The sequence below is a fragment of the Protopterus annectens genome, chromosome 10.part0 (assembly GCF_019279795.1).
Source record: "Protopterus annectens isolate FY-2018-M chromosome 10.part0, PAN1.0, whole genome shotgun sequence".
Taxonomy (NCBI): Eukaryota; Metazoa; Chordata; order Ceratodontiformes; family Protopteridae; genus Protopterus; species Protopterus annectens.
The window spans coordinates 960,932,907-960,945,049 of NC_056744.1; the positions used below are offsets into that span (position 1 = coordinate 960,932,907).

The 12,143-nt window shown below is 39.7% G+C and overlaps 1 protein-coding gene across 1 annotated transcript in view; it reads right to left on the reverse strand.

Moving 5' to 3' along the window:
• LOC122813417 (protein transport protein Sec16B-like) overlaps positions 1-12,143 on the reverse strand; it is a 1,253,021-nt gene that overhangs the window by 737,004 nt on the left and 503,874 nt on the right. The window contains exon 11 of the mRNA XM_044085733.1: positions 9,525-9,622. Within this exon, the coding sequence (XP_043941668.1) occupies positions 9,525-9,622 (98 nt within the window). The remainder of the gene's footprint in view (positions 1-9,524; positions 9,623-12,143) is intronic.

The window sequence follows — 12,143 nt, forward strand, 5'->3', positions numbered from 1 at the left end:
TGATACTATTATCCTATTTGATGATGGGTCTGATAAGAAAAGAGAAGACTACAAGGGTATGATGAATTCTTCAGATATTGAGAAAATTCCTTTGGAAATTAACTAGGCCAGACAAAACATGATGATCAAATGAGAGAGAGCATTGTCCACATAAGTACCCAGATTTCTCATAATTTTGTATGTCTGAAGAGGAGCACCATTTATTAAATATAAGATGGGAGCAACTTTTTTTTTTTTGCTAGCCATTGCTATGCTGCACTTTTTTTTTTTTTTTTTTTTTTTTTGGCATTTAGCTCGAAATCATTTTTGGTACACCAGGTATATGCATATTTCAGCCCTTGCTGGAGTTGTTTAGTATCAGTGGATAAGCACATAGCAGCACCCATCTTGAATTCATCAACAAACTTGATCAGCCACATTTTCGTGATATTGGCTTGGATGCCTTCAAAATAAATGTTAAGCAGGAAAGGGTCTAATACTAATTTGGTAGCACCTCGCTAGTTACAATGTTACATTCAGAGTGGATACCAGCAAATTTTACAACTTGTGATCTTTGGACAGCCAGTTTGCAGTCCAATGAACAGCATATGTATCTGTAACTTTTTCAAAGAAAGTTTTAAAGAAAGTTACTGGGTTCCTGAGATGGGATGTACTTGTTGCAGAATCAAACTGATGGGAGTGTGGATCAGTTAAGTTGACTAGGTATGCATGAATGAGTGTTGCTATGATATATTCCATGGCTTTGCACATATAATAATGCTGTGAATGTCTCTTTAAGGAACATGTAATTTTTTAAACTTGTAGGTTCCTGAATTTTTAAATGAATCATGTGGGGGTGTTTACTTGCTGTCATTAGCTGCTGGTAGTTGTAACACTGGTATAAATGGCTGGGCATGTTTGTAAAATGGTGTCTGAAGAAGTTTGGTGATTTTAAACCTGACAAAAGCACTTGTCAATAAATTGTATTTTACTGGATTTTGCACCTGTGGTTCTCATCCTTTGCTTCTAATTTTTGCTCTTCTACTTGGTGAAATTTTGCTTTTACCCAGTTAACAGACAGAGAAAGATAGTTTTAATAATGTTTTACTGATACTTTTTTTCCTATGCCTTTATTGGAAGTGGCTTTTCCCAGTTGGTCATCCCTGATGAAAAAATGCAAATACATAGATAAATAAACTAGATCAGTTCAAAGTGGGCAGCTGGCTCAAGAGCATATCTCACAACCTGTTAGTGTTAGCATCAGGGATAAAGAGAAAAATAATAAGGACACTAAGGCCCAGCCTGAACAGATTTTAAATAGTATTTTATCAACTTAGAATGATGGTAGAATACATTAGCATGCATTTTCTGAAAGATAAGAACTTTGAAACCCAAATGTGTGTCATTATTGAGTGACTGCAATCTGCAATGAATCACTATGAAACCACAAATGCTCCAGGGGACAGCCCAATAATTATGAGACAAAAATCTGGACATTCTGCAAAATTCTGCACAGCTCAAATGTATGCATGTGCATATGCTGTCGGGGGGGTTAGATCCACAATGTGGGAGTGCACTATCGGTTTCTTAAATGAATGTCGATAATACATTTGTGCTTATAGCTGAAGTACCTAAGAGTTCAGTGTGGGTTGATAATTCCAACAAGCTGCTTCTGGCATTATTAGCAAGCAGCTTACTACAGATGCAGAGAGATGAGGTTTTACTCCCCATAATTTTATTTATTTATTTAGTTGGTTAGTTAGTTAGTTCACTTCCCTCAGCTTCCTCTTGCCATTGGTGTCCAGGTTTGTTTCAAACACAACACTGTACAGCATAGGGAGGGTGGGTTAGCTTGGAATGTCAGGCTTGAAGCTGGCTGAGGGGGTGATGAATTATGCCTGGAACAGGCGGCTGGCATGCAGGGAGATGTACCTAGTTCTCCTGACCTCTCAGCATGTGGATTCATCGGTCATTTGTAAATGATGAACAGAAGCTGAGGTGTTCTGATGCTCATGGTTTCATAGGTGATTTCTACTTTAATTTTGTTATAAACTGTACATGATCAAAATCTATTTGGCAGGCTGGTCCAGAAAGAATTGGTTTCAGTAAATCAGATGTAGACCCAGAGATGAATTGCCCATTTCTTTGAGTATGTCTATATTTACATTGTTCATTATCAGCAGCCATGGAGATCATCACAGAAAGTTCAGCTGACTCATTATATTAATGGTTCTATCTGCATTTAATCATAAAGTTGCATGCTCTAACTAGCATTCTACCTGCACTGTAGTTACCACCACATAGGTATTACAATGCATGTGTACCTTTGTTTGGTCATCCATGTCTAATCCAATAACATTCCTTTCCAGGTATTATAAATGTATGCAACCAGTTTTAATGGCTTATATTGTGATGCTTGTGTAACCTTTTCTGTAGAATTGAGGGACGTAAACTTACACTTCTTCAATACAAATCTGTTTTTGATAAGAAAACGGAGCTAGTTAAATACAAAAGAAGGGGCAAATAAGTAAAAAAATTCCATGCATTACTTTCCTTTTAAAATAACAGGAAATTTTATCAGAAATACAAAGGATGAACACATGAACCAAATAATAGAATAATAGCAGACAGCATTGACAAAAGTGTCCTTTTTATAGCTTCATAGGTAGGTACTAGGCTATTGGCCCAAGGGCTTAAGTAAGCCTAGCCAACAAGGTTCCCTGGCTTATGCCACCCAAGAAAGTTAATTTCCTGTGCCCCTGTCAAGCAGGGCCACAGAAGTGATCCCCAGAGTGTATTTCCTATTTCCCATCCACTCATCAAGATTTTTCTTGAAGAGTGCTAATGAGGAACTTTGCTTGACATAGATGGGTAGCTTATTTCAGAGTATAGAAAGTCTCTGGGACAGGAATCTATCCATAGGTGCCGGACGCTGTTGAAGACTGGGGGGGGGGGGTTGGGCGTTGAGTGAGAGGAGCACTTAGTGATCTAAAAAGGGCAATTTTTTATAACTATTTACTACCACAACATAGGTTCACTTGGAGGACATTTTTAAGCTTAGCAAATTCCCTTTTGATGCTTGAATTACCATTTTCTGATTGGTATTACCTATCCCATAGCTGATAATTGTATATTAGCCCTAGTGACAATAACTGTGATCATACCATAGATAATTTGAGGGGACCCATGTAAGGGATGCAGCATTTAGGAACTGCCTCTATCCATTAGTGGCATAAGTGGCAGTTCTGGAGTACATTTTCTATTACCCATCCTTAAATCCAAGTTGCATTTGAATATGGACGGATGAGCTTTGTTTTATTTTTATGGATAGTCTGTTCTGGAACAGTGGTAGCCTCTGTGATATATATCCATCTCTCCACAACATTCAGTTTAGATACCTGGACTGAGTATTTCTAATTCCATTTGACTTGCTGATGTTCAGTAGGTCCATCTGTATTGTCACCTCTAAGCACTCTGTAGGATAGAGTACAGTAATACATCTTTGAGGTGGTCCATGCAAGACCTGTTGTTCAGGACTTGTATCCTTGTAGTAAGGTATCTCTGAAGGTATTCCAGTTGTTACATGGGCCTGGACAGATACATGCCAAAGTGGGCATTATACAAAATGATTGACCTAATGAGAGCTTTGTAAAGGGGACAACATCTCTAGATCTAGTCACAATCGATTTGCTTATAAGCTGTGCAATATAGAAAGGCTTTCTTATAACTCTGGACACATGTTGGTCAAAACTTAGGTCACTGTACACACAAGTTCCCAAATGACAAACAACTGGGTCAGTTCTCAGAGGGCATTGTCATGATTTTGACACCAGTTATTATTTGGGACAAACCTTCCTGCATGATGGTTAAGTCATTTGGGGATTCAGTAACTGCTCCTAGCTTGCAATCATCTCAAACTTAGCCGGCCAAAGCCCTTTAGTATTTCCTTTTACTTTTGAGATGTATATGCCAAACAGAAAAAGTCGCAGCACCAAACCCTGTGGGACTCCATTGGTGACTGATCTCTTCCCCTGTTTTGATCTCCTGCATCCTGTGAGCAAGTTGGCAGTCCAGCTAGTGATGCAAGTGTTTGCTCCTACATTATTCATCTTTTGTACTACACCTGAGTAGGGGATTGTGTCAAAAGGCTTGGCCAGGTCAAGGTAATGTGGAGTGAACTGTTTTACCTTCATCCATTGTTTTGGTAACAAGAGTAAAGCTTAAAATTTGCCCATGATTTTGAGACATTCACATTTTCCTCTGGGCTGTTTTCAAACACATTTTTAGGGCCATGCATACATGTGTGCATTCTTTGATTCACCTTCCTGATTGTATTAAATTATATTCCTTGTAAAATACAGCACCAGTTGTTAGAATGTGTTTTAAATTTGTAGTTTTGAATAGTCTTCTAGTATGCAATGAACAAAATGTATGAGCCAATAATGACAAAACTACCCATTTCAGAAAATTTCAACCATAAAATCCCACAAACGTCTGTCATTACAATCCACCAATATCAGTAAATATACAAAATCTCTGTAGAAGTAAGTCATCTAAATAATTCCACATTAAAGGGATCTCTAATGAAGAGGTTGATGCTAGGAAACAATTTTATAGTCATTGTTTCATCTACAAATAAAGTTGCTGTTGCCCTTGAAGAATAAATTGCCTATGTGACATTAAATCATTATAAGGTAGTAATATTACAATAGGGAATGGATGGCAAACTGGTGACAGGTTCATAGTTACTAGGTAACTCCTCCAAAGGAGGGCATTCACAGGACTGCAGTATCCATTCCCTTTAAAGTACAACACAGTACAGTATCAGCAATCCATCTACATACTCTAGGAGTAGAACCCATAGCCTTCTGCATCAAAAATAAGGCTACTACCTGTTGTGCTACTAACAATGCAAACAGACTTGGAATTAGCAGCACTAAACTTCTCTTCCCCTGAAGCTCTCAGCTCCTTGTAAAAATTTTTATTTAACATTTTTTACCAGAAATGTCTGACTTGAAACAAAACCAATTTTCAGCAGAGGCCCAGAGAGAAATGCTCCAGATGCATGTCTTTGTTACATGGGAAGAAACCCACACAAACACAGGGAGGACATACAGACTCCACACAGAAGGCAACCCACCCAAGAATCAAACTGGAGAACCTCTTACTGTGATGCAACAACACTACCACTGCACCATCCACTTGACACAACCAAATATCTCAATTTTACAGCAGAAGAAATCTGTAAAAAGCCAAAATTTATTTGGGGGGCAACGGCCCAAAACCAGGGACACATTTCAAATATTGCTTGTATAACATTAGAAATTTGTTGAAATAGTGTTTTGTGCTACCATGTGTTTACAAAAAAGATAAGAAGACTGAAACGTAAATGGCTATCATTATTTAGTGAATTCCGTTCTCAGTGATTTGCCACAAAACTAAACATTCTAAGAGGAATAGACCAAAGTATGAGCCAAATATTCTGTAAAAATCTAGACAGTTGAGAGCTATGGACTCAACTCCCTGAATCACAAGTTGTGGTGTAGGTAGAGAATGCAGGCTGTTGTATCTAAGGTACAGGTTTTGAGCCTAGGTAATCCTAACAACCAGGTATAAGTAACACAATTTCATTATATATAAACTACATACGCACACACACAGTTTCATTATATAAACTACACACACACACACACACACACACACACACACACACACACACACACACACACACACACAGTTTTATAATATAAACTACACACACACACACACACACACACACACACACACACACACATATATATTATGAGGAACAGTTCAAAAATATGAGGCAGTAATCCGGACACACACTCACACACAGTTTCATAATATAAACTACAAACACACACACACACACACACACACACACACACACACACACACACACACACACACACACACACACACACACACACAAACACACACACATATATTATGAGGAACATACCAAAAATATGAGGTAGCAATCCAGACATACTGTGAAATTCTGGACAGTTAAGGTATAGCATGCTAATGGGTTGCGAAGTATAAGTCAGACAGCCTACAACTGCAAACAAATAAAAAGGTTATTGCAGTACAAATGTCCAATGATTAATGTTATGTACACCGATTAAAATTATTTGCTTTATAGAAGTTCACGAATTGCACAGTGTATTGTTAAAAAGGAAAATAGTAATAATGTTAATCTTCTTCTACTTCTTTCGGCTGCTCCCGTTAGGAGTCGTCATAGCTGATCAACTGTTTCCATTTCTTCCTGTCCTCTGCATCTTCCTCTGCCACACCAACCACCTGCATGTCCTCTCTCACCACATCCATAAACCTTATCTTAGGCCTTCCTCTTTTCTTGTTACCTGGTAGCTTCGTCCTTAGCATCCTTTTCCCAATATACCCAGCATCTCTCCTCAGCACATGTCCAAACCAACATAATCTTGCCTCTCTGGCTTTGTCTCCAAACCTTCCAACCTGGGCTGACCCTCTAATATACTTATTCCTAATCCTGTCCATCCTCGTCACACCCAGTGCAAATCTTAACATCTTTAACTCTGCCATGTAAAGCTCTGACTGCTGCCTTTTTCTCAATGCCACTGCCTCCAACCCATATAACATAGCTGGTCTCACTACCCTCTTGTAGACCTTCCCTTTCACTCTTACTAGTACTCGTCTGTCACAAATCACTCCTGACACTCTTCTCCACCCACTCCATCCTGCCTGTACTCTCTTCTTCACCTCTCTTCCACACTCACCATTACTCTGAACTGTTGATCCCAAGTATTTAAACTCATCCACCTTCACCACCTCTACTCCCTGCATCTTCACCATTCCTCTATCCTCCCTCTCATTCACACACATATATTCTGTCTTAGTCCTGCTGACCTTCATTCCTCTTCTCTCTAGAGCATATCTCCACCTCTCCAGGGTCTCCTCCACCTGTTCGCTACTCTCACTACAGATCACAATGTCATCTGCAAACATCATAGTCCATGGGGACTCCTGCCTGATCTTGTCTGTCAACCTGTCCATCACCATTACAAATAAGAAAGGGCTCAGAGCTGATCCTTGATGTAATCCCACCTCCACCTTAAACGCATCCATTACTCCCACCGCAGACCTCACCACTGTCACACTACCCCCGTACATATCCTGTACCACTCTTACATGCTTCTCTGACACTCCCGACTTCCTCATACAATACCACAACTCCTCTCTAGGCACCCTGTCATATGCTTTCTCTAAGTCCACAAAGACACAATGCAACTCCTTCTGACCTTCTCTGTACTTCTCCATCAACACTCTCAGAGCAAACATTGCATCTGTAGTGCTCTTTCCTGGCATGAAACCATACTGCTGATCACTAATCAACTCCCATCTTAACCTAGCTTCCACTACTCTTTCCCATAACTTCATGCTGTGACTGATCAGTTTAATCCCTCTGTAGTTACTACAGCTTTGCACATCACCCTTATTCTTAAAAATTGGTACCAAAACACTTTTTCTCCATTCCTCAGGCATCCTCTCACTTTCCAAGATTTCATTAAACAATCTAGTTGAAAATTCCACTAATGTTAATATGAACAATATTTTAGGCGTTACTCTCAAGAAAACAGTTTAATGTAAGTTATTTACTGGATTTTATTTTTCTGTTGATCACTTCAGTAAGAAACTATTTCAGTAAATCGGAGCATTATTCCACACAATGGCAATGTTGAATGCCGATGTACTTCCAAGTTAGTGATTAGACAAAGCATAAACAACAATACTGCAAAGACCTCTCTAGTCAAACAGATGAAACTGCATTTCTGCAACACATTGTTTTTGTAGTTATTTATTTAATACAAGGTGACAAGAAAAATAAAATACCAACTAGGCGTACAACTTGGAAATGATGCATCTCTGCCACTATGCCACAGTTACTGTACACTTGTGAGATTATTATTAATTTTATTAACACTTAATTTGAATCCATTCAGTTTTATCAAAAGAGCTTGGGGACATTGTGCCCCTGGCCAAAACCACAAACATCTATTTTCCTTCAGCCATGTTTTCACACTTATAACAGTGATTATCTCGAATTTATATACATATAATAGGATTGTAATGACCATGCCAGTTCATTTATCTGTTAAAAGCTTTTTTTTAGCTTCATACTGTGCAGTGCAGTCACCAGAACAACAGAAAGGCAAGCAGCTAACATTCATAACTACCAGCACAACCGGAATCCCTGTCTGCTGCTTAAATGGTACTATCTACCTTTGTGGAATCCTTCTCTGCTCCTGAAATGGCTTGCTTGCTCTGATTCTAATGGCAATACCCTCTTCCTGAACGTAACACGGCATCTCTGCTGATGTCAGCAGAAAGTTTAAATGAAAACTGCCAGGAAATCGGGAATGTACCATTCCCTCAAAAGTGGGGGGGCACCCCTTCCCCCTCGCTCTATGGTTCCAGCACCCATAAATCTATCCCTCCAGCATGTCCTGTTTATTGTGGTGACAAGGTTTAGGTCTCTAGAGTGTTTAGCTCAGAGGGATTGGGATTTCTTTAGGTGTAGCATGTCTAACAGCTCTGGGTTTAACATAGCTTTATATGTTAGGCAGAGATCTCCTCGGAGTAGGCGATATGCTACAGAGTAAAGCTGGAATTTTTTGAAAATGACAGTGTAGAGCATCTGTTTGAGGTCAGTAATCCTCTTTGTGAGGTACTTCTGTGGCCTTTCCAGCTAGTGCAGATGTCTTGTGAAGTACATTCCGAAAGGAGCGTTGTACTCTACAATGGGTCTAATGAGTGCCGAGTAGAGGGGAACAATGACCTCTTTTTTTCTGGATGAGAACCCTTTTGTGATGAGGTGTTACTTTTAACATACTGAAAATAACATACTGAATTTATAATAGCAGTATCTGTGATTGCTGTCTTAGAAGGAAGAGGTCAAATTTTGCAGTACCTGCTGGACACAAGCAAATCATGGCAAATACTTTGAGAATGCTTTGACTACCACAAACAGCCCACAGAGTGACATTCCCTAAAACTGAGAGTTTAAAATCATTTTGGTTTGTATTGCTGCAGCATGACTTGTTTTCATCTTTCCAGCAAAACTATTTTATACTAAAAATGATTTAAACTAAAACTGAAGCAATCTGAAAGATTAACACATGGGATGTTCACATTCTATACTGGGAAGTCCCAACATCAAAATATGAATAGAAAAAAAGGTCCACAAAGCTTGACTGATGGACTATCAGTCTGGCAAAATAAACCTCAAGTTAGTATATCATTTTAACAAAATAAACTTCAAGTTAGTATATCATTTTAATAAAATAAACTTAAAGTTAATGTAGTTTATTTTGCTGACAGACTAATGGAAGATGTCCTGTAGGAAAACATATTACCTCAGTCAAATTAAACTGCTATATTTTATTAACATCCACAAATAAATTGCATCGGTCAAAGTAAACTTTTGTATTTTATAAAATTGCAAATAAATAAATATTGTTAAGTCAACTTTTAAGGCACCATACCTGCCCATCACATCACTGTAGATCCTGCTGTCCATCTTACTGGCCAAAAACAAAGCATGGCCCCATAGACTACCCTTTATAGCCCATTCCAAGGCTTCCTAGAAAAAAAGAAACAGAGAAGAACATAACCCATGCATAAGACAGTTTCATTTATTAAGAAGTCACTAGTGAAAGTGAGTTGTAGTTCTGAACAACTGGCACAAAATCAGTAATCAAAATATTTCATGGAGTCATCAGAGTACAGTCTCTCTGCAAATGCCCTATAGTTATGACTATTGAGTTTTGGTATGTTATTTAATGGTATGGGGAATAGACTGGAATCCTCTGCAAAATACATATTTCAGTAAGTTTGCATTCTGTCAAAATATGTTGCTAACCTGCCATAGCAATAAAGTAAACAGCAGTAATATACTATAAATAAGATTTTAATGTAGTGGAACTATTTTAACTAAACAAAGTTTTTTGAAGTTATCCTGTTTGCATCAAATCCATGCAAACTCCACCATCTGCTATTTTTCTCTGTGATAAATCGCTTCTGCGATATTTGCTATAATGATAGCATACTGACATGAATCATCCAAGTGAATCTCTAACAAGAGACAAGTAAAAATGACCTCATATTATTCTTAAGTTCTAGTCGATAAAGCTGTAAATCTTGGCACTGCCTCAGAAAGCCAACAACTACATAGGTTCATAAGTTCATAGGTAGGTACTAGGCTATCTGCCTGAAGGCATTTATAAGCCTAGCCGGAATGCGTTGGCTTTCGCCACCCCCTTAGATTAGTTCCCTGTGCCTCTGTCCAGCAGAGACATTGAAGTGATCCCTGGGGTGAACTTTCTATTTCCCATCCACTCGTCAAGGTTTCTCTTGAAGAGGGTTAGTGAGGAGCTCTGCCTAATGTAGATTGGAATCTTGTTCCAGAGCATGAGAAGTCTCTGGGACAGGAATCTATCCCTCCAGCACATCCTATTTATTGTTGTGGTGAGGTTTAGATCTCTGGAGCGTGTGGCTCGAGGGGATATGGTTTTCTTTAAGTGGAGCATGTCCATCAATTCTGGGTTGGACATGGCCTTGTATGTCAGGCAGAGATCACCTCTGAGTAGGCGGTATGCAACCGAGTATAGCTGGAGTTTCTTCAGTTGAGCTGCATAGGGCATCTGCTTGGGGCCTGTGATACTATTGGTGATGTACTATTGCGGTCTTTTCAGTTGTTGCAGGTATCTTGTAAGGTACATCCCAAATGGGGCATTGTACTCTATGATGGGTCTGATGAGTGATGCGTAGAGGGGCCCAATGACCTCTTTCGATTTGGATGCAAACCCTTTTGTGATTAGGTGGGCCACATAGAAGGATTTTCTAACCACTTTGGCAATGTGATTATCAAAGGAGAGGTTACTATCTACTTGGGTCCCCAGATCCCTTATTTCGTCTTCCGTATTTAGGGGGCTACCACCTATGTGGTAGTTTGTGGGTACTTTGTTTTTTCCAAAGGGGATGACTATGCACTTTTTGGCATTTAGCTTGAGGCCATGGTTTTGACACCAGGTATCTGTCTCAGAGAGACCCTTTTGGAGGATGTCTGTGTCAGCCAGAGAGTCAATTATAGCCCCTATTTTGCAGTCGTCTGAGAACTTGGTCAGCCATAGTCCTCCTGTGCTTGCCTGTACCTGTGAGAAGTATATGCCAAACAGGAGGGATCCTAGGACTGAGCCCTGGGGAATGCCACTTGTAACCGGTTTAGAGTCAGACCTAGCTCCCACAACTGTTACCATGTGGGTTCTGTCCATGAGCCAGTTGGCAACCCATCTCATGATGTAGGGGTTTATGTTCAGGCTGGTGAGCTTGTCTATAATACCTGAGTGGGGAATGGTGTCAAAGGCCTTTGTGAGGTCTAGGTAGGCTGTGTGGACCACCTTTCCCTCGTCTATAGCCTTGGTAACTGTCTCAAAGAAGTCCACCAGGTTTAGGAGGCATGATCTGCCCTTAACAAAGCCAAACTGGGTAGGGTCCAGTGTTTGGAGGTTCCCAATGTCTCTGTTAATGAGATCCATGATGGTGCACTCCATAGCTTTGCAGACCAAGCTAGTCAGGCTTATAAGGTAATAGTTGCTCGGGTCCACTGTGGCTCCACCTTTGTGGAGATGGATAACCAGTGCTGTGTGCCACTCTGTGGGCATGTAGCCTGTGGAGAGGCTGAGTTTAAATAGTGTGTTTTGGTGAGGGGTTAGTTCATCTTTGAGCTCGTGTAGGATGCAGCCTGGGACACCATCCTTTCCCATTGATGCTGTGTTTTTGGCTTTGGAGAGGGCTGTTTTAACCTGAGTGTCTGTGACATGGCTGTCATTTATCCTAGGGTTCCACATTTATTCAGTTTTTTACCTTGTGTCCTTGAAAATACTAGGACCAGCTTGCTTTTCCAAGCAACTTAGTATTATACAAACACAAAACACACAAAAACACATTTAAATAAATTATTACAATGATCATTTCTAATGTGATAATCTTTCATATCCATACTCAGAGGCTGCAGATGGGCACCTCTTACATATTTCCCATTGGATGCAGCAGTGGAATACTTTAATTCCACCTTCCTTAACATCTCAAATAAACTTGCTGCC